Consider the following 22,146-nt stretch of genomic DNA (forward strand, 5'->3'; position numbering starts at 1 on the left):
TCAGTGTTTGTATATTTCGCCTGCTCTTGCGAATTCCTTGTATATATATATTTATATATATTTATATATATATATATATATATATATATATATATATATATATATATATATATATATATATATATATATATATATATATATATATATATATATATATATATATAACCACAGAGGGAGTTGATTAATAGCTCTAGGCTTTTCGTGATGTAATCAACACATCAGGAGCTTGCAAAGTTGCAGAAACGAGTAAGAGATGTCAGCAGGTGGGTTCAGTGGGACGCAAGAGTCCCTCGGAACCCACCAACCTACACCCCCTCATGTACCTCCTCGCAACCCACCAACCTACACCCACTCATGTACCTCCTCGGAACCCACCAACCTACACCCCCTCATGTACCTCCTCGGAACCCACCAACCTACACCCACTCATGTACCTCCTCGGAACCCACCAACCTACACCCCCTCATGTACCTCCTCGGAACCCACCAACCTACACCCCCTCATGTACCTCCTCGGAACCCACCAACCTACACCCACTCATGTACCTCCTCGGAACCCACCAACCTACACCCCCTCATGTACCTCCTCGGAACCCACCAACCTACACCCACTCATGTACCTCCTCGGAACCCACCCACCTACACCCACTCATGTACCTCATCGGAACTCACCAACCCACTCATATACCTCCCTGCCTGACATTTTTGCAAGCTACCCAAAGTTCTCCATTGACGCTACTAGGCAGCTTGTTCCACTCATCCAGGAATCTCATTCCAGAACTTTCCTAAATCTGGATTTGTCTGACTCTTATCATAGTGACACATTCAAAACATAGTATTTGCATCTTTATTTCTGTTTTCCATTCGTACACTTCTATCATGTTCCTTCTAATTATACGCCTTTCCGGAGTGTTAACCGAGGTCGATCTCCGAATTTCACGAATGACCTGAGGTTAGTAAGTTTATTTAGGTACAGGTATACATAAATACAGTTACATAAATGATCATACATAGTAATATTATGTGTAAATACCTAAGATAGCACAATTATTTTAGGCAAAGATACTTATTTTCACTGGGGTCCTTGTTATTACCAATTACCTAGTAATGTATCATATTAATGGTGTTCAATACTGCCAGGCTGATGAATGATACACATGTGCAATACTTATGTATCTTTATTACTGGTAATAAAGCTATACGAGTTGTTAAATGTGTCGTATTCGTTCCTAGTGAGACACTTGCCTCTTATTAACATAAGCGACCAAGAGGTTACTGATGTACAATAATTATTATGAGTGTACGATATAACTGGTATTTTGATTACGTTAAACTTTTATTTGTTAAAGGAGATGACTTATTATGTAACCTAAACTACATCTACCTAACACTGATATTAATAACATAGCGTTTTGTTATTGATTTGAAAAAAAATATTGTATGACCGCAGTTCAGCAAGGAGGCTTGCATTAAGTCTTTATTCCCAAAAATACATTAAAATCAGTGTATGCAAAGAGATACATACTTCTTGGTGTTTATATTCTGGATAAAACCAAAGGACCCTAATGGAAATTAAAGGACTCCAATGGAAATAATTCACTGCCTGACTTTTTTGGGTTATCCTGGGTTCTCTACACATATACTGCTATGTATGATAATCTATGTAACTGTATTTGTGTATACCTGAATAAACTAACTTACCTGCGAACTCTAGAACTGCAGACACATTCATCACCTTCAAAACTACCATTAGAAAACATCTTATCTCCCTGATACACCCCGTCAACTAACTACACGAATACCACCTGGTGGTTCACACTTACAGATGTGGCCCGGTGGCCTGGTGGCTAAAGCTCCCGCTTCACACACGGAGGGCCCGGGTTCGATTCCCGGCGGGTGGAAACATTCGACACGTTTCCTTACACCTGTTGTCCTGTTCACCTAGGTACCTGGGTGTTAGTCGACTGGTGTGGGTGGCATCCTGGGGAACAAGATTAAGGACCCCAATGGAAATAAGTTAGACAGTCCTCGATGACGCACTGACTTTCTTGGGTTATCCTGGGTGGCTAACCCTCCGGGGTTAAAAATCCGAACGAAATCTTATCTTATCTTATCTTACACTCACTCACCCATTTGACCATAAACAGAAATATTAATCTCAATCTTAAAATAATAAATCCTATGATACTCCAATACTGAAACTATGTATTGTGCCAAAACAAAAGCATTCACATTGCTAAACTCACAAACTAATATTTAGTCACTTAGCCATAATACCAACTTACCTCATAATTTGTAATATTTTAAAATAAAGAATTAAACTAAGTCTGCCCGAAATGCCTAGCCATGCTAGGTGTTCTAGTGGTACACTCTGTAATCATTATTTAACTACATGTAAACCACACAACAACCAAATTCTGTAAATTCAACATTGTAATCTTTATAGAGAATAAAGTTTGAATTTGTAAAAATAATGCACAACAACATTAAGCCTAAGGTACGAAGTATATGATGGCAGATGTGGCTGGCAGACTACTGCTTCAGACGACACAAACACTTACAAGGGGGAAGGTTAGTGAGGCTGTCTTCTCCATGCTATCATCTATAAAATTAGTATTTCCAGTTATTTTTAAGCAAAATGAAAGTATCTGGTGTGATTTTTAAACAAGATGGCTTCAACGAAACTTAATTCGATTTACTGAATTCCAGATTGATTTCACACTAAATTTCATCACATGTTCACTATTTTTGGATTTAAAACATTTTTATCGCCATTACTAATATTTTAAATGTTTAATTTAGTGTGCATGTGTGGTGACACACTGTATCAGGTTACGAGTTTAGGAAAGATTCTTGACGGATTTATTTATCCCTTGTTATTTTAAGTTAATATATTCCAAAATAGGAAAAAAATGTGTCGTATGTATCAAAAAATAAATGTGGTTTTGTGGTCGTTATATCAGTGTTTTTGTGGTTATTATGTTACTGAAAGTGCCTTTGTGGTCGTTTTATCACTTAAAGTACCTTTGTGGTCGTTATGTTACTGAAAGTGCCTTTTTGGTCGTTATATCACTGAAAGTGCCTTTGTGGTCGTTATATCACTGAAAGTGCCTTTGTGGTCGTTATGTTACTGAAAGTGCCTTTGTGGTCGTTATGTTACTGAAAGTGCCTTTGTGGTCGTTATATCACTGAAAGTGCCTTTGTGGTCGTTATATCACTGAAAGTGCCTTTGTGGTCGTTATGTTACTGAAAGTGCCTTTGTGGTCGTTATGTTACTGAAAGTGCCTTTGTGGTCGTTATGTTACTGAAAGTGCCTTTGTGGTCGTTATATCACTGAAAGTGCCTTTGTGGTCGTTATGTTACTGAAAGTGCCTTTGTGGTCGTTATGTTACTGAAAGTGCCTTTGTGGTCGTTATATCACTGAAAGTGCCTTTGTGGTCGTTATATCACTGAAAGTGCCTTTGTGGTCGTTATGTTACTGAAAGTGCCTTTGTGGTCGTTATGTTACTGAAAGTGCCTTTGTGGTCGTTATGTTACTGAAAGTGCCTTTGTGGTCGTTATGTTACTGAAAGTGCCTTTGTGGTCGTTATGTTACTGAAAGTGCCTTTGCGGTCGTTATATCACTGAAAGTGCCTTTGTGGTCGTTATGTTACTGAAAGTGCCTTTGTGGTCGTTATGTTACTGAAAGTGCCTTTGTGGTCGTTATATCACTGAAAGTGCCTTTGTGGTCGTTATATCACTGAAAGTGCCTTTGTGGTCGTTATGTTACTGAAAGTGCCTTTGTGGTCGTTATGTTACTGAAAGTGCCTTTGTGGTCGTTATGTTACTGAAAGTGCCTTTGTGGTCGTTATGTTACTGAAAGTGCCTTTGTGGTCGTTATATCACTGAAAGTGCCTTTGTGGTCGTTGAATCCTTCAAGGTTAAATAAGCCACTGGGTTTGGTTTTATTGGGTTATCCTAAATTAATTTACACAAATAATAGAGCCTACTAGACTGGAGAATACACTAGACCTCATCTTCACTATAATGATGATCTGATAAGAAATGTCACCATATCAAAAACAATATACTCAGATCACAACATAATTGAGGTTCAGTCATGTATGCGCGGAGTCCCAGACCGACATAATGAGATTAGTCACGAGGGAGCATTCACCAAATTCAACTTCAATAACAAAAACATAAAGTGGGACCAAGTAAACCAAGTCCTAACCGATATAAGCTGGGAAGATATACTAAGCAACACAGACCCCAACTTATGCCTAGAACAGATTAACTCGGTGGCACTCGATGTATGCACCTGGCTTATTCCTCTAAGAAAAAGGAGGAGTAGATGTAAAATAGAAAGAGACAGGCGCTCCCTTTACAGGCGACGGAAAAGAATAACAGAGCGGCTAAAAGAGGTCAATATATCTGAAATGCGTAGGGAGACACTGGTCAGAGAAATAGCAAGCATCGAACTTAAGCTAAAAGAATCCTTTAGGAGTCAGGAATCGCGGGAAGAACTAAAAGCCATAAATGAAATCGAAAGAGACCCAAAGTATTTCTTCTCCTATGCCAAATCAAAATCGAGAACAACGTCCAGTATTGGGCCCCTACTTTTAAACAAGATGGGTCCTACACAGATGACAGCAAGGAAATGAGTGAGCTACATAAGTCCCAATATAACTCAGTTTTTAGCAAGCCGCTAACCAGACTGAGAGTCGAAGATCAAAATGAATTTTTTATGAGAGAGCCACAAAATTTGATTAACACAAGCCTATCCGATGTTATCCTGACGCCAAATGACTTCGAACAGGCGATAAATGACATGCCCATGCACTCTCCCCCTGGGCCAGACTCATGGAACTCTGTGTTCATCAAGAACTGCAAGAAACCCCTATCACGAGCCTTTTCCATCCTATGGAGAGGGAGCATGGACACGGGGGTCGTCCCACAGTTACTAAAAACAACAGACATAGCCCCACTCCACAAAGGGGGCAGTAAAGCAACAGCAAAGAACTACAGACCAATAACACTAACATCACATATCATAAACATTTTTGAAAGGGTCCTAAGAAGCAAGATCACCACCCATCTAGAAACCCATCAGTTACACAACGAAGGGCAACATGGGTTTAGAACAGGTCGCTCCTGTCTGTCTCAACTATTGGATCACTACGACAAGGTCCTAAATGCACTAGAAGACAAAAAGAATGCAGATGTAATATATACAGACTTTGCAAAAGCCTTCGACAAGTGTGACCATGGTGTAATAGCGCACAAAATGCGTGCTAAAGGAATAACAGGAAAAGTCGGTCGATGGATCTATAATTTCCTCACTAACAGAACACAGAGAGTAGTCGTCAACAGAGTAAAGTCCGAGGCAGCTACGGTGAAAAGCTTTGTTCCACAAGGCACAGTACTCGCTCCCATCTTGTTCCTCATCCTCATATCCGACATAGTGGCCCGGTGGTCTGGTGGCTAAAGCTCCCGCTTCACACACGGAGGGCCCGGGTTCGATTCCCGGCGGGTGGAAACATTTGACACGTTTCCTTACACCTGTTGTCCTGTTCACCTAGCAGCAAATAGGTACCTGGGTGTTAGTCGACTGGTGTGGGTCGCATCCTGGGGGACAAGATTAAGGACCCCAATGGAAATAAGTTAGACAGTCCTCGAAGACGCACTGACTTTCTTGGGTTATCCTGGGTGGCTAACCCTCCGGGGTTAAAAATCCGAACGAAATCTTATCTTACCTAGACAAGGATGTCAGCCACAGCACCGTGTCTTCCTTTGCAGATGACACCCGAATCTGCATGACAGTGTCTTCCATTGCAGACACTGCAAAGCTCCAGGCGGACATCAACCAAATCTTTCAGTGGGCTGCAGAAAACACTATGAAGTTCAACGATGAGAAATTTCAATTACTCAGATATGGTAAACATGAGGAAATTAAATCTTCATCAGAGTACAAAACAAATTCTGGCCACAAAATAGAGCGAAACACCAACGTCAAAGACCTGGGAGTGATCATGTCGGAGGATCTCACCTTCAAGGACCATAACATTGTATCAATCGCATCTGCTAGAAAAATGACAGGATGGATAATGAGAACCTTCAAAACTAGGGATGCCAAGCCCATGATGACACTCTTCAGGTCACTTGTTCTATCTAGGCTGGAATATTGCTGCACACTAACAGCACCTTTCAAGGCAGGTGAAATTGCCGACCTAGAAAATGTACAGAGAACTTTCACGGCGCGCATAACGGAGATAAAACACCTCAATTATTGGGAGCGCTTGAGGTTCCTAAACCTGTATTCCCTGGAACGCAGGAGGGAGAGATACATGATTATATACACCTGGAAAATCCTAGAGGGACTAGTACCGAACTTGCACACGAAAATCACTCACTACGAAAGCAAAAGACTTGGCAGACGATGCACCATCCCCCCAATGAAAAGCAGGGGTGTCACTAGCACGTTAAGAGACCATACAATAAGTGTCAGGGGCCCGAGACTGTTCAACTGCCTCCCAGCACACATAAGGGGGATTACCAACAGACCCCTGGCAATCTTCAAGCTGACACTGGACAAGCACCTAAAGTCAGTTCCGGATCAGCCGGGCTGTGGCTCGTACGTTGGTTTGCGTGCAGCCAGCAGCAACAGCCTGGTTGATCAGGCTCTGATCCACCAGGAGGCCTGGTCACAGACCGGGCCGCGGGGGCGTTGACCCCCGGAACTCTCTCCAGGTAAACAAGTTACTGTACAATAATTTTTAATTTAAAATTTGCTTGATGAAGATTTTGTTGGGATTAACCTTCCGGATTAATAATCAGGATGTCTTGTTACCATAGGGGTCCTATAATGCCCTCCCCGGGATGCGACCCACACCATTGCTAACACCCAGGTACCTAATTAGTGATAGATAAACGGAAAGTATACCTGGAGAGGGTTTCGGGGGTCAACGCTCCCGCGGCCCGGTCTGTGACCAGGCCTCATGGTAGATCATGGCCTGATCAACCAGGCAGTTACTCTTGGCCGCACGCACCCTGACGTACGAACAAAATAGGTGCGAGAAAACTTGCCAAAGCTTCTACTCGTCCAGGGATCGAACCGTGGTCCCTCAGTGCGAGCTGAGGCGCTGCCAAGTGAGCCAAGATATTTGATCAAACCTGATTAATTCTCATTCTCCAAGAGCTGTATGACCCCTATGGGTTTAGCACTCCCCTTGAATATAATTGTATAATCTAAATAGCTGCAGGCGCAATTGCCACGGTATAGGAGAAAATAAGTGCTCGTGTCTCGGTTGGTAGCGTACTCGGCTAACACACTGAGGTAACGGGGAACGATCCCCGGCATAGGTGAATCGTTGGGAATGTTTTCTTACACCAGCTGTCCCTGTACACCTAGCAGTAAGTAGGTACCTGGGTGTTACTCTACTGTTGTGGGTCGCATCCTGGAGGTAGATATTAAATGAATCAGTGGAAAATAACCGACGGTACCCGATGGCGCTCTTACTTTATTGGGTTATCCTGGGTTACTAACCCTCCGGATTAATAATAAACCCAACAAAATCATCTGCCGCTTTATGTAGCTAACATAACCAAAGTGCATTTTAATCTAAAAAAAAAAAAAAGATTCCTCCAAGGTGAGTTGCTGTAAAAATAATACTTTTCAAATCAAAATTCTTATGCATTGATAGACGTGACTGGAAATTGACTTAGTATTCTCTTTCGTTTTTGTAATAAAACTATCTCGAGCCTAACCTTGCAAAAATTAACACTATAGATTAGCTTAATCCTTCCAAACTTATCTTGGGTCAGAATTGAGTTTTTTAACGTGATAAATGTACGAGGCAAGAACTCGCATGTAGACAGTAACAAAGTTTGTATCTGAGTGTTAGTCAAGTGTTGTAAGTTGCATCCTAGAGCAAGAGGACTAAACTAATATACGCAACAGTGACCTGCTTAATAGTGTTGGGCAAAACAATCTTTGTTTCTAAGACATTATGTACCGAGATGAACCTTAATCTCGATTTTAAGGATTTTAGTATTCTTGATGTTACTGTGCAGGTGAATTGTGACCTTGATTGCTTGAGTGCAGTCGATGTGAATTAATAACTCCAGCCACAGCTGTTACATTAGTACCAGCCGCTAAATCCACGGCATCCCGCAGCACCTGTCTGTGCGACAGATTTTTTCGTTTCACAGTGAGCACTTCTCGTGCCACCATACGATTGGACGGTGGAAGTGTGGTTCAAGATGCTCATTGGACCAGAGTGTGGGACATACACGTTGTTGGTTGGCTGTGCGGTGGAGGTTTTTGACTAATGGAGAGGAAGGCTCGGCCGGTCTTGTTGAATAATCCCAATATCTCGTATCTTCCACATGTTAGATAACTTGGCCATCACTTGCACCCCAGCGGTTGTCTGCTGAGCTGGTCCACATTTAACTGAGACCCCTCGTCAAGATACGTTTCTGGACAGAAACTGCGAATCTGCCTCTTATTCCCGGCGGGGTTGAGACATTTCGACGCGTTTCCTTACACCCGTTGTTCTGTTCACCTAGCAGCAGGTAGGTACCTGGGTGTTAGTTGACTGGTGTGGGTCGCATCCTGGGGGACAAGATTGAAGACCACAATGGAAAGGACAGTCCTCGATGACGCACTGCCTTGGGTTGTCCTGGGTAGCTAACCCTCCGGGGTTAAAAATCTGAATGAAATCTTATCTACTAGCCCGGGATAACGTAAGATAAGAAGGCAAAGCATTTTGAAATTGTATCTACACGGTATAAATTAAATACTGTATATTATAACTGACCCAGTGATTTCTGTTAATGATATTCGAAATATTTTACATTGCATTTATTTTATCGAATTAAGTAGATAAATGATGAAACCGTAATATGTGAAGTAACTAGATACAATTAGTTCATGATAAAAATGCGTTTGATAACCTACACAAGGGAGAATGGAACTTACAACGATGTTTCGGTCCAACTTGGACCATTAACTAGTCACACCAGTAGCTAGTGGTCGAAGTCCGACCGAAACGTCGTAAGTATCATTCTTCTATATACTAGTTATGTGTATTGTTCTAGTCACAGTATTGTGCCTTTCTATTTGTATACGTTGTGACCTCAGTCGCTCAAAGAAAGAGCTGGGTATGATAAACTAGCAACCAGGATAAGCTGGGTATAATAAACTAACACGTAGGATGAGCTTGGAGGGATGCATGCACAATGTAGTATCAGAATGAGCTGCGGTTTATTACTATTAAGGATAGCTACGGGTATATACCCCTCAAGGAAGGTTCCTTGATGTTGGTGAGGGGCTCTTGATTTAGGGAATTGGATCTGTGCTCCAGTTCCCCGAATTAAGCCTGAATGCCTTCCACATCCCCCCCCCAGGTGCTGTATAATCCTCCGGGTTTAGCGCTTCCCCCTTGATTATAATAATAATACGGGTATATAAGCTATACGAACGGGATAAACTAGAGACAAGTAAGTTTATTCAGGTATACACAAATAGTTACATAATTATCATACATAGCAGCATATGTGTAGATAACCTAGGATAACCCCAAAAAAAAGTCAGTGACTTGTTTCCAGTGAATTTCCACTCACAGAATGAGCTGCTTCCCTCTAAAGCCATGAATATCAGTGAACATAGTTATATACACACCTGTATATACGTATATCAGTGAAGAAGGATTTGAAATTCAGCGTAAAGTGACGCAATCATGGAAGGAACACGGGTAAAACATTAGAAGGGAATTTTGAGTATATAATAGATGAGTAAGAGTACAAAAGTTATACGTTCTTAAATCATAATGGGTGAGAGTACGAAGGAAATACTCTAGGATGTTTCATGGGTGACAAGTAGAAATAAAATACTGGATGTATAATGGATGAGTGATAACCTGTAATGGGAAGCCTGAAGAGGAGTGAGCATGCGAGCCTTTGTATAGTTAAATGGTAAGGAAATATGAGGGTAAGGGTCTTCAGTGTGCCAGTTATCACACTGGCATAGTGAGGTATATCTTAACTCCCCAATATGACTCGTACGGGTTTACTGTTTGTTTTCTTTTTTAATATAATAATTCCATAACGATGGGGAAGCGGTAGTTGTGACTGGATCATGAAGACGAGAAATGGAGGGAGGATAGAAAAAGTTGACCTTGGCTTAGGGGAAGGGAGGGTGAGTGGCGAGGTGTAGGTTCAAGGTTATATAGTCAACTGACTTTGCATTTATGAGCTGTTTTACTCGCCAGTCATATCTTTCCCCAGGTATTTTCTTGTTCTTCCTGTGCTCTTCTCCAACCTCATTCACTTTTTCTCTCCTGTGGCCTTCCCTTGGGTTATTTCCCCCCTCCTTTGCTCTTGATCCTTTTCCTTTTTTTTTTTTTTTTTTTTTTTTTTTTTTTTTTTAACGCCATTCATTCTATCCGTCCTGGCCGTGGTGGCCTGGTGGCTAAAGCTCCCGCTTCACACACGGAGGGCCCGGGTTCGATTCCCGGCGGGTGGAAACATTTCGACACGTTTCCTTACACCAGTTGTCCTGTTCACCTAGCAGCAAATAGGTAACTGGGTGTTAGGTAAGACACATATGCAACAGTTAGGTATCTTTATTGTGAAACGTTTCGCCTACACAGTAGGCTTCTTCAGTCAAGTACAGGAAAGGTTGATAGAAGCAGAAGATACTTGAAGACGATGTAATCAGTCCATCACCCTTAAAGTTTTGAGGTGGTCAGTCCCTCAGTCTGGAGAAGAGCATTGTTCCATAGTATGAAACAAGTATCTTCTGCTTCTATCAACCTTTCCTGTACTTGACTGAAGAAGCCTACTGTGTAGGCGAAACGTTTCACAATAAAGATACCTAACTGTTGCATATGTGTCTTACCTAACAACCTGTCGGTATTTTATACCATTTTAATGTTCAATCTGTCAGACACAGCAACACAAGGGTATCTTGGTACAGACCTGCAATCAACTTCGGCAACTTCCACTAGTGAGAGGGGCTGGATTTGAGAGGGACCTCTCAACATCTGAGTTCTTACCTCTCCTACGTCTCACCTCTTGGCGCTATAAAAGCTCCATCCTGTCACTTCTTCTCCATATTGTTTCATACTATGGAACAATGCTCTTCTCCAGACTGAGGGACTGACCACCTCAAAACTTTAAGGGTGATGGACTGATTACATCGTCTTCAAGTATCTTCTGCTTCTATCAACCTTTCCTGTACTTGACTGAAGAAGCCTACTGTGTAGGCGAAACGTTTCACAATAAAGATACCTAACTGTTGCATATGTGTCTTACCTAACAACCTGTCGGTATTTTATACCATTTTAATGTTCAGGTAACTGGGTGTTGGTCGACTGGTGTGGGTCGCATCCTGGGGGACAAGATTAAGGACCCCAATGGAAATAAGTTACAGTCCTCGACGACGCACTGACTTTGTTGGGTTATCCTGGGTGGATAACCCTCCAGGGTTAAAAATCCGAACGAAATCTTATCTTACTTTTACTCCCTCCCCTTTGTTCTTTCTCCCATTGTTCTTTCTCCTCCTTGCTCATTCCCTTCGTCTACCCTTTGTTCTTTCTCTTCCATTCACTCTTACCTGGAGTTTACTTGGAGAGAGTTCCGGGGGTCAACGGCCCCGCGGCCCGGTCTGTGACCAGGCCTCCTGGTGGATCAGAGCCTGATCAACCAGGCTGTTACTGCTGGCTGCACGCAAACCAACGTACGAGCCACAGCCCGGCTGGTCAGGTACCGACTTTAGGTGCTTGTCCAGTGCCAGCTTGAAGACTGCCAGGGGTCTGTTGGTAATCCCCCTTATGTATGCTGGGAGGCAGTTGAACAGTCTCGGGCCCCTGACACTTATTGAATGGTCGCTTAACGTGCTAGTGACACCCCTGCTTTTCATTGGGGGGATGTTGCATCGTCTGCCAAGTCTTTTGCTTTCGTAGTGAGTGATTTTCGTGTGCAAGTTCGGTACTAGTCCCTCTGGGATTTTCCAGGTGTATATAATCGTGTATCTCTCCCGCCTGCATTCCAGGGAATACAGGTTTAGGAACCTCAAGCGCTCCCAGTAATTGAGGTGTTTTATCTCCGTTATGCACGCCGTGAAGGTTCTCTGTACATTTTCTAGGTCACCAATTTCACCTGCCTTGAAAGGTGCTGTTAGTGTGCAGCAATATTCCAGCCTAGATAGAACAAGTGACCTGAAGAGTGTCATCATGGGCTTGGCATCCCTAGTTTTGAAGGTTCTCATTATCCATCCTGTCATTTTTCTAGCAGATGCGATTGGTACAATGTTATGGTCCTTGAAGGTGAGATCCTCCGACATGATCACTCCCAGGTCTTTGACGTTGGTGTTTCGCTCTATTTTGTGGCCAGAATTTGTTTTGTACTCTGACGAAGATTTAATTTCCTCGTGTTTACCATATCTGAGTAACTGAAATTTCTCATCGTTGAACTTCATATTGTTTTCTGCAGCCCACTGAAAGATTTGGTTGATGTCCGCCTGGAGCCTTGCAGTGTCTGCAATAGAAGACACTGTCATGCAGATTCGGGTGTCATCTGCAAAGGAAGACATGGTGCTGTGGCTGATATCCTTGTCTATGTCAGATATGAGGATGAGGAACAAGATGGGAGCGAGTACTGTGCCTTGTGGAACAGAGCTTTTCACGGTAGCTGCCTCGGACTTTACTCTGTTGACTACTGCTCTCTGTGTTCTGTTAGTGAGGAAATTATAGATCCATTGACCAACTTTTCCTGTTATTCCTTTAGCACGCATTTTGTGCGCTATTACGCCATGGTCACACTTGTCGAAGGCTTTTGCAAAGTCTGTATATATTACATCTGCATTCTTTTTGTCTTCTAGTGCATCTAGGACCTTGTTGTAGTGATCCAGTAGTTGAGACAGACAGGAGCAACCTGTTAACCCATGTTGCCCTGGGTTGTGTAATTGATGGGTTTCTAGATGGGTGGTGATCTTGCTTCTTAGGACCCTTTCAAAGATTTTTATGATATGGGATGTTAGTGCTATCGGTCTGTAGTTCTTTGCTATTGCTTTACTGCCCCCTTTGTGGAGTGGGGCTATGTCTGTTGTTTTTAGTAACTGTGGGATGACCCCCATGTCCATGCTCCCTCTCCGTAGGATGGTAAAAGCTCGTGATAGGGGCTTCTTGCAGTTCTTGATGAACACGGAGTTCCATGAGTCTGGCCCTGGGGCAGAGTGCATGGGCATGTCATTTATCGCCTGTTCGAAGTCATTTGGCGTCAGGATAACATCAGATAGGCTTGTGTTAACCAAATTCTGTGGCTCTCTCATAAAAAATTAATTTTGATCTTCGACTCTCAGTCTGTTTAGCGGCTTGCTAAAAACTGAGTCATATTGGGACTTGAGTAGCTCGCTCATTTCTTTGCTGTCATCTGTGTAGGACCCAACTTGTTTAAGTAGGGGCCCAATACTGGACGTTGTTCTCGACTTTGATTTGGCATAGGGGAAGAAATACTTTGGGTTTCTTTCGATTTCATTTATGGCTTTGTTCTTCCCGCGATTCCTGACTCCTATAAGATTCCTTTAGCTTAAGTTCGATGCTTGCTATTTCTCTGACCAGTGACTCCGTACGCATTTCAGATATATTGACCTCTTTCAGCCGCTCTGTTATTCTTTTCCGTTGCCTGTAAAGGGAGCGCCTGTCTCGTTCTATTTTACATCTACTCCTCCTTTTTCTTAGAGGAATAAGCCTTGTGCATACATCGAGCGCCACCGAGTTAATCTGTTCTAGGCATAAGTTGGGGTCTGTGTTGCTTAGTCTATCTTCCCAGCTTATATCGGTTAGGACTTGGTTTACTTGATCCCACTTTGTTTTTGTTCTTGAAGTTGAATTTGGTGAAGGCTCCCTCGTAACTAATCTCATTATGTCGGTCTGGGGCTCCGCGCATACATGTCTGAGCCTCAATTATGTTGTGATCTGAGTATATTGTTTTTGATATGGTGACATTTCGTATCAGATCTTCATTGTTAGTGAAGATGAGGTCTAGTGTATTCTCCAGTCTAGTAGGCTCTATTATTTGCTGGTTTAAATTGAATTTTGTGCAGAGATTTAAAAGCTCGTGTGTGTGTGTGTGCGAGTTCTCATCAGAGCTGCCTCCTGGTGTTATTACTGCAACAACATTGTTTGCTATATTTCTCCATTTTAGGTGCCTTAAGTTGAAATCCCCCAGGAGCAAGATGTTGGGGGCAGGAGCTGGCAGATTTTCCAGACAGTGGTCAATTTTTAACAGCTGTTCCTGGAATTGCTGGGATGTTGCTTCCGGAGGCTTGTAGACTACCTCAATGACTAGGTTTTGGTTCTCAATCTTTACTGCTAAAACTTCCACTACATCATTTGAGGCATTAAGCAGTTCTGTGCAAACAAGTGACTCTGCGATGTACAGGCCAACCCCCCCCCCTCGTTTCCTTGCATCTCTCTTACTCTTTCCCATTTAATTTTTCTCATATGAGACTGCTCCCTGTGCAGTCTTCTACTTCATTATACTGTATGCTCCCATTCCTTAGTTCTCTCCTCTCCAACAAATGCGAAGATATCTCTGAACTGTGGCTGCTAATAAATACATTTTTTGTTAGTTTATATCATAAATGGAGTGTAAAAAAAAGTTTACAATGATACAGACTAAATTAGAATCTGGCAGCCTCAAAATCACTCACTGTCAGAGACCAATTCTGTCTTGCCAAACCACTTTCAAAGCCATTTTTCTTTGGTAAATTATATCTCTATTCAGTTGTACCTTCTACATCCTTCATCAAGTCTCCCAACACGTAAATAACTAACCTGTTTTTAAATTTCTTATTCCATACCCACTCATACTTTTCCCAAGTGTTTTTGCATACCAGTTTCCCACCTATCTTCTGGTCTACCTAGCAAAATGCTGTTCCATGTGTCTAATAGGCTCAAATCAGTCTCCATTATCTGCATAATCTTGCATTTGTCATGCTGACCATTGTTGGAAAAACAATTCCTGCCTCTCATTCAATTCAACAAAGTCGCATTGCCATCTCGCTTACCTTCTAATCCTTATACATCCCTTGATTTCAGACCTGTTATGTAATGATGGTAATGCTGACAATTTTTATTTCTACCTAGTATGGTTTACATGTTTCAGAAAGGTGACATTATTGACATATACTTTATGGAAAATCCCTGGTTATATAGATCATTTTGGGTAGCCTTAAAATAATCTTATAACTACAGTAGTCCCCCTGTATCCATGAGAGATACGTTCCAAGACCTACCGTGAATAGTAGCAAACTCTGTATACGTTTAAGTAATTTTTCGTTTGCATACATATCTATGATAAGTTTAATTGATAAATTGAGCAAAATAATTCTAAAATGAGCACCTTTTCATTGAAGGGAAGCTTTTCATGGTTTCTCTTAGGCTTTGAAGAATTGCCAGCATCACTACTTAAGGGTTATTTTTGGGCCACAGTAAACCGTGGATAAATGAAGCAGTGGATACTGAATCTGTGGATATGGGGGGTCCTGCTGTGCTTATAACTTATAACTACTACTGTGATTTTTGAAAGCAATTTGTTGGAAGATTTTGTAAAACAATGCCTTCCTTTTCTGCTGTCACCTTCATAATTATCCTTTGTCACCTAGCTTTTGTATTTATTACTACTTGTGCAATGTCTCCCCTGGCAGCTCTTGTCAGAGATTGACATGACATTGTTAATGTTGATGGGCATGGCATTGCAAGTCATAACTGGATGATTGATTTTGTGGACAATGGAAGAGGAGAACCTCGATAAGTCAGACATCCTGTCCCTTTTATTTTATTTTATGAGAAGTGCTCAACCCATGTGGGCTATTTTGCACAAAAAGTAGAAGCCTGATCCATTGCCAATAACAAGACAAACATGGTACAGTATGTACTTAACTGTGTCACCTCCCATTACTGCGTTGCCCCAGACAAGATGTACCATATTGTACTACAAGCTGGACCATGCTAAACATTTTTTTTCCATTCACTGGCTTAATTCAGTTCAATTCAATTCAAGTTTATTCTCTATAATGGTTACAATGTGGGGTTTACAGGTTTTGGGTATTTTGTGGTTTACATGTTATAAAATACTAATTACAGAGGGGGCCACTAGGACACCTAGCATGGCTAGGCATTTTGGGCAGACTTAGATTAATTCTTAACATTAAATCCTTACAGATTATAGTATTAAGGCTAAGTGACTACATCATAATTTGTGAATTTAGCAGTGTGAATGCTTTTGTTTTGGCACAATACAAGGTGTCTATATTTGAGTATCATAGGCAAACTTATGACTAGTTAGGATTTATTATTTTAAGATTAAGATTAGTATTTTTGGGTTTATAGTCAGTGGGTGAGCGAGTGTAATTTTGAACCATCAGGTGGTTATCATGTAGTTAGTTGTCAGGGTGGATCAAGGAGATAAGATGTTTTCTAACTGTAGTTTTGAAAGTGATGAATGTGTCTGCAGTTCTAGAGTTTTCAGGTAGGGTGTTCCAGATTTTAGGTCCTTTGAAATACATTGAATTTTTGTAAAGGTTTAGTCGAACACGGGGAATGTCATAGAGATGTTTGTGTCTGGTGTTATGCCTGTGGATCCTGTCACAACTATCAAGAAAGCATTTTAGGTCAAGGTTAATATTGGAATTTAAGGTCCTGTAGATATAGATTGCACAGTAGTAAGTGTGGATGTTCTGAACAGGGAGTAAGTTTAGATCTATGAAGAGTGGGGGTGTGTGTTGCCAGGGATGGGATTTAGTGATTATTCTTACTGCGGCTTTTTGTTGGGTTATTATTGGCTTTAGGTGTGTTGCTGCAGTTGAACCCCAAGCACAGATAGCATAGGTGAGGTATGGATATATAAGTGAATGGTATAGTGTGAGAAGGGCCGTTTGCGGTACGTAGTATCGTATCTTGGAGAGGATCCCCACCGTTTTGAATACTTTTTTTATGTTTTGGATATGGGTGCTGAAATTTAGGTTGTTGTCGAGGTATAGGCCGAGGAATTTGCCCTCATTATGTCTGGCAATTAGAGTTGTCGATCTTAATGTTAGGTTGCGCAACACCTGCTCTGCTACCAAACATAATACATATAGTAGGTTTTGCCAGTGTTAAGTGTAAGTTTATTGGCTGTCATCCAAGTCGATATTTTGAGCAGCTCCTCGTTAACAATGGTGTTGAGGGTGGCAAGATTAGGGTGGGAGATGACATAAGTCATGTCGTCAGCAAAGAGAATGGGTTTCAAGTGTTGGGATATGTTTGGAAGATTATTGATGTAAATGAGGAAGAGCAGGGGTCCAAGGACACTTCCCTGAGGAACTCCAGTATCAAGTGGCCGTATTGATGAGGCTGTCTTTAATGGTGACATACTGATACCTATTAGAAAGGTAGGATTTAAAATATGCAAGCGCATGGCCTCTTATACCATAGTGGTCAAGTTTGTGGAGTAGGATGCCGTGGTCTACTGTGTCAAACGCTTTTCTTAGGTCAATAAAAATTCCTAGTGGATGTTTTGCTGTCACTTTATTTTTAAATTTGATTGTTTTGCAGACTGCTATTTACCTTTATCTTAGATTTATAACTGAATATTTTTTTGTATTTTAATTACAGACTGTGTTGCATCTTGAGGAATAATGGAAGATTTGGGATATAAGAAGAATGACCCTTCCTTCTCTACTCGTGCCATTCATGAAGGAAATGAGCCTGAGCAGTGGAATGATTTAGCTGCTGTTCCACCAATTTCCTTGTCAACAACTTTTAAGCAAAATGGCCCAGCTGAATTTAAAGTTAGTTTACCAAGTTAAAATTAAAATCTTTAAAATTAGGTTGAAACTAATTAATGCTGTTTTGTAATGGAAAAGTCATAAAATTTTGCCATTGGTTATACCATACCTACTAGTTTATATAAAATATATTCTGTCAGGCATGAATGGAACTGTACTACAGAGCTTTGTAGTGTAGTATTCCTAATTTTAATATACAGTAACTCTTCAAGAAAAATGCATTTATATGATGAAGAGCCCTTGGTCCAAAAAACTGGTGTTATCCTCTCAGTCATGATTAACTCAAATTTCCCAGGTGCTGTATGACCCTTATTGGACTAATTTTCCCGTGAATATAATAATAATGACAGTTTTTAAATGAATTAGTTTTACTGTATTATGTTGAAGTGTTTCTCTTGATACACAGTATGTACGGTGCTCACCTGTGTGTTGTTACAGAGGTCAATTCTCAGATCTTGGCCCTTCCTCTTAACTTGCCACTCTCCAAATTCATTTGCTCTTAGCATTGTAGGGTCTATCGCTGTATTGCTGTCTCCTCCATTTCCTCTCAAAGATTCCACTTCTGACCACTCTGAAACTGAAGAAATACTTCTGACATCCTTGTGGCTCATCTGTGACTTTTAACGATCTGTGTCCTTAGAGTTCCCATTTCACATCTCAAACAGCCTCTCTCTCTACTTTATCAATTCTCCCAAGTATTTTGTGTATTATCATGTCCCCCTCCTGGCTTTTCTGTCCTCTGATGTCGTTAGAGGCTTGGTTTGCTCAGCATCTTACACCTATGCCCACTTCTAATTCCTCTGCTGGTGTACATCATTGAAAAGTAAAAGAGCTGGTGAGCCCTACAGACTAACAGCAAGTTGTACAGGACTTTACAGGACTTGGAGTCTTTAGTCATCCTCTGTTATACAAGAATTGTCCCCAAGACAATTCTCTGTAGGTAGGACAAATGCACTTCACTCATGTCCACCCTGGAAGTGCTTTTGTCCGTGTGTGTGACTTGAGGGTTACTGCTGTCTGGCAAATGTTTTAATTGTTTGCCTTTTTATTTTTAGTTTTTATTATAATTGTTGTACCAGGTACTTCTAGGGATCTATGACAAAATTAATTGGATTTTAATATTAATAGTTTAATTTGTGGGAATGGTTTTTACTCAGCAGGTTTGGTTAGTTGTAGCTTGTTTGGTGGTTACCTGTCTTTGCAAGAGTAAATTGTTTTACTGCATCTTTCTTTCAACGCACCGGCCGTATCCCACCAAAGCAGGGTGACCCAAAAAGAAAAACAAAAGTTTCTCTTTTTAACTTTAGTAATGTATACAGGAGAAGGGGTTACTAGCCCCTTGCTCCCGGTATTTTAGTTGTCTCTTACGACACGCATGACTTACGGAGGAAGAATTCTGTTCCACTTCCCCATGGAGATAAGAGGAAGTAAACAAGAAGAAGAACTAGTAAGAAAATAGAAGAAAACCCAGAAGGGTGTGTATGTATATATGCTTGTACATGCATGTGTAGTGTGACCTAAGTGTAAGTAGAAGTAGCAAGACGTACCTGAAATCTTGCATGTTTATGAGAGAAAAAAGACATCAGCAATCCTACTATCATGTAAAACAATTACAGGCTTTGTTTTGCTGCATAAAGGTGTTAAATGACTTTTTGGTGTTAGAGCTTTGTAAATTTTAAAACTTCCTTTCACTGCTATTGAAGAGCTTGTTCTTGTCTGATTGTTTTATGGCCCCAGTTATTCTGTAGTTATCACATCCTCTCTTCTTAGTTCTTACAGGGAAATGAAGCCTAGAGCACACACATTCTTTACTCATTGCCCAGTTCCTCTACTAAGACACTGGTATAGATGTGCTTTTTGGCTTTCAGTGCTAATTACCTAGGTGAGAGTTTATACAGTGGTGCTGTGCACTTATGATTGGTCATATGTATAGGATTTTGTCTGACTTTCTGAAGGTCTCTTATGTTTACAAGCCTGGCAAGGTGTTGTTGATGCTCTTTGTATATTTCAGGGGTCATTTTTGGAGAAATGGTTAGTTGTAGGTCTTTCTCTTTATCAGATTCAGTTTCCTTTTTCTCCATCCAAATGGCAGTTATTTCTGGTTTGCTTTCTACATTTTATTTTTTATTACATATTTTAATTTTTGAGAATGTATTCAAATGCATAAGCCATTGAGTTGTTTTATGATCCCCAGTGATGAATATTTTTAATGGCCTCTGCTCCTTAGTCTACAAATTCCTTCCTCCAGGAGCTATGTAGATGACATCTATGCTCTTTGGCCCCATGACTAGTTTCTTCCAACCATTTGTTGATGCCCTTAACACTCTTGCTTCTTCTGATCAAACCTTTTGCTTCCTTTCCTTGACATACATGTCTATCGATCAGCTACAGGCTTGTCTTTTTCCATGTACAATATTACTTGCTTTCAGACCTTTCAGGCCTGACCCTGATACTGCTTTTGCTGCAGGGTCAGAAAAGTATTTTTTACGTACTATCTTTTTTAATTGCTTTGTGTGTTGGGATTTTGACATTCATCATAAAGTATTCATGACTATTTAATTTGCAAAACTTGGATTTCGTGATCATAAAACTAGACTTCATGACACTCTGTCTTACTGTGACAGTCTATCTACTGTATTTTTGTTTTAAATTGCCTATCTCTTTATTGTTCTGGCATTGCTTATTCCGTGCTAGTGCTGTATCTTGCTTGGCTTCCTTCTCCAGTGCCTTGGTATAGCATTTTTCCATGTTGCCCAAGGTGGCTTTTTCAGCTTGCTAAGTAAGCTTTATGGCTTTTTATCAGTGACCTGAAGGAGGAACAGAATTATGCTTTGAATATCATTAAGTGTTGGGAGTATCATTTCTAACCACTTAAGAGATAACATAAGATTTTGTTAGGAATTTTAACCCAGAGGGTTACCCAACCAGGATAACACAGGAAAATCAACGTGTCATTGAGGACTGTTCATTGGGGTCCTTCAGTCTTATCCCCCAGGATGCAACCTACACCAGTTGGCTAACACCCAGGTACCTACTTGCTAGGTAAACGGGGACAGCAGGTGTAAGGAAACATCTTACATCTTACTGATGAGTTATAACAAAACCCCTAGACACCATAAGGGAAATAAATGCCTTTTTTTATTTCCATTATAAGTGAATTAACCTGGCTAACGCATTGGTCTAGAGTTTTATGACTCGGATCGCGGGTTCTATCCCTGCCTGTGGTATTGTTTAATAGTGAATGCCAAGATGTACTGTAATTTTATTTATGAAAAATCTTCACTCAACTTTGTGTATACACTCTGTATCCAATTACTGCATTATTAAATTTTCCATTTAAAATGGCAGTAGCCTTTTCTAAACACTGAACAAGATCATTTAATTTTACATTATACAGATGCACAATAGATTGCAGAGCAAACCTTTATTTATAGAGAGCTTAATCAAGCACAGTTTATCAAGTCGCTGACTTGATAAAGCTCTGTAAATAGTGAAATACATTTTAGAAGTAAAGATTTACACTGTACATGGCATCTTTCTACCATACATGTTGGCAAATCTTTGCCTCTCAAATGTTCTGTACATTGTTTGAGTTCTGTGTCATATTAAAAGCATAGTGTCCTGTCCTGTGAATCATAGTTTTAGTCCTACTCAAACCTATGAATAATCTAAATAATTCTTTATTTTTTTTAATAATCTTGGGTTTAGACTTACTGCAACCCTATATATTTTATGGGCTTTGTAAGTCGCTTATTTTTTTTTTTCCAATTACTCGCCCACATAATGTATAGGCTTTTGCAAATAGATTTTTATTTGTGATAGTTAGGTTGGAAAACTTACGCTTTGCAGGCATGCTACCTTAATCTATATGGGAGCTTTGTTTAATCTAACTTGGTATTTGTAACCTAGGTAGGGTGGCTCCAGAGAAAATGCTCACCATTATTCTCACACTATGCCTTTCCAGAGGGGGCACAGATGCCATTGTCCATTGTTGACCTTCCAAAACTGCAACCTGCCTCACCCCATTAAGAGTGCCGTTACTACTTCACTTACAAAACTCAGTCCGGCTAACTGGTTTGCTCGAAGTTCCTTTATAGATAGATTGCTGTATTACCTTCCTTGCATGCCTTCAGTGTTATATCCCCTAAGCTTCTTACCTCTGCACTCCTGTCTTACATGCTCACATACAATGCCTGGTGAATGCATTAAACACACTGTACTTCTAGACACTTTTACACCAGTTTTTATTTTAAGGATGCTGCCCAGGTTGTTTAAATCCTTTTTTATTAACTCGTCTTCCTCTAATCTTTCTAAATAGCCACACCATCTCATCCC

At 40.8% G+C, this 22,146-nt stretch overlaps 1 protein-coding gene across 2 annotated transcripts in view; it reads left to right on the forward strand.

Moving 5' to 3' along the window:
• Window positions 1-2,496: 2,496 nt before the first annotated feature.
• Cth (Cystathionine gamma-lyase) overlaps window positions 2,497-22,146 on the forward strand; it is a 35,069-nt gene continuing 15,419 nt past the window's right edge. The window contains exons 1-2 of one of the 2 annotated variants that reach the window (XM_053796329.2): window positions 2,497-2,570; window positions 17,639-17,814. In XM_053796329.2, the coding sequence (XP_053652304.1) occupies window positions 17,662-17,814 (153 nt within the window). In that variant the 5' untranslated portion in view covers window positions 2,497-2,570; window positions 17,639-17,661. Of the gene's footprint in view, window positions 2,571-8,294; window positions 8,553-17,638; window positions 17,815-22,146 lie in introns of those variants that run through there. The other variant, XM_053796328.2, reaches the window with a different exon arrangement.

This window comes from Cherax quadricarinatus, chromosome 83 (genome assembly GCF_038502225.1).
Source record: "Cherax quadricarinatus isolate ZL_2023a chromosome 83, ASM3850222v1, whole genome shotgun sequence".
NCBI lineage: Eukaryota > Metazoa > Arthropoda > Malacostraca > Decapoda > Parastacidae > Cherax > Cherax quadricarinatus.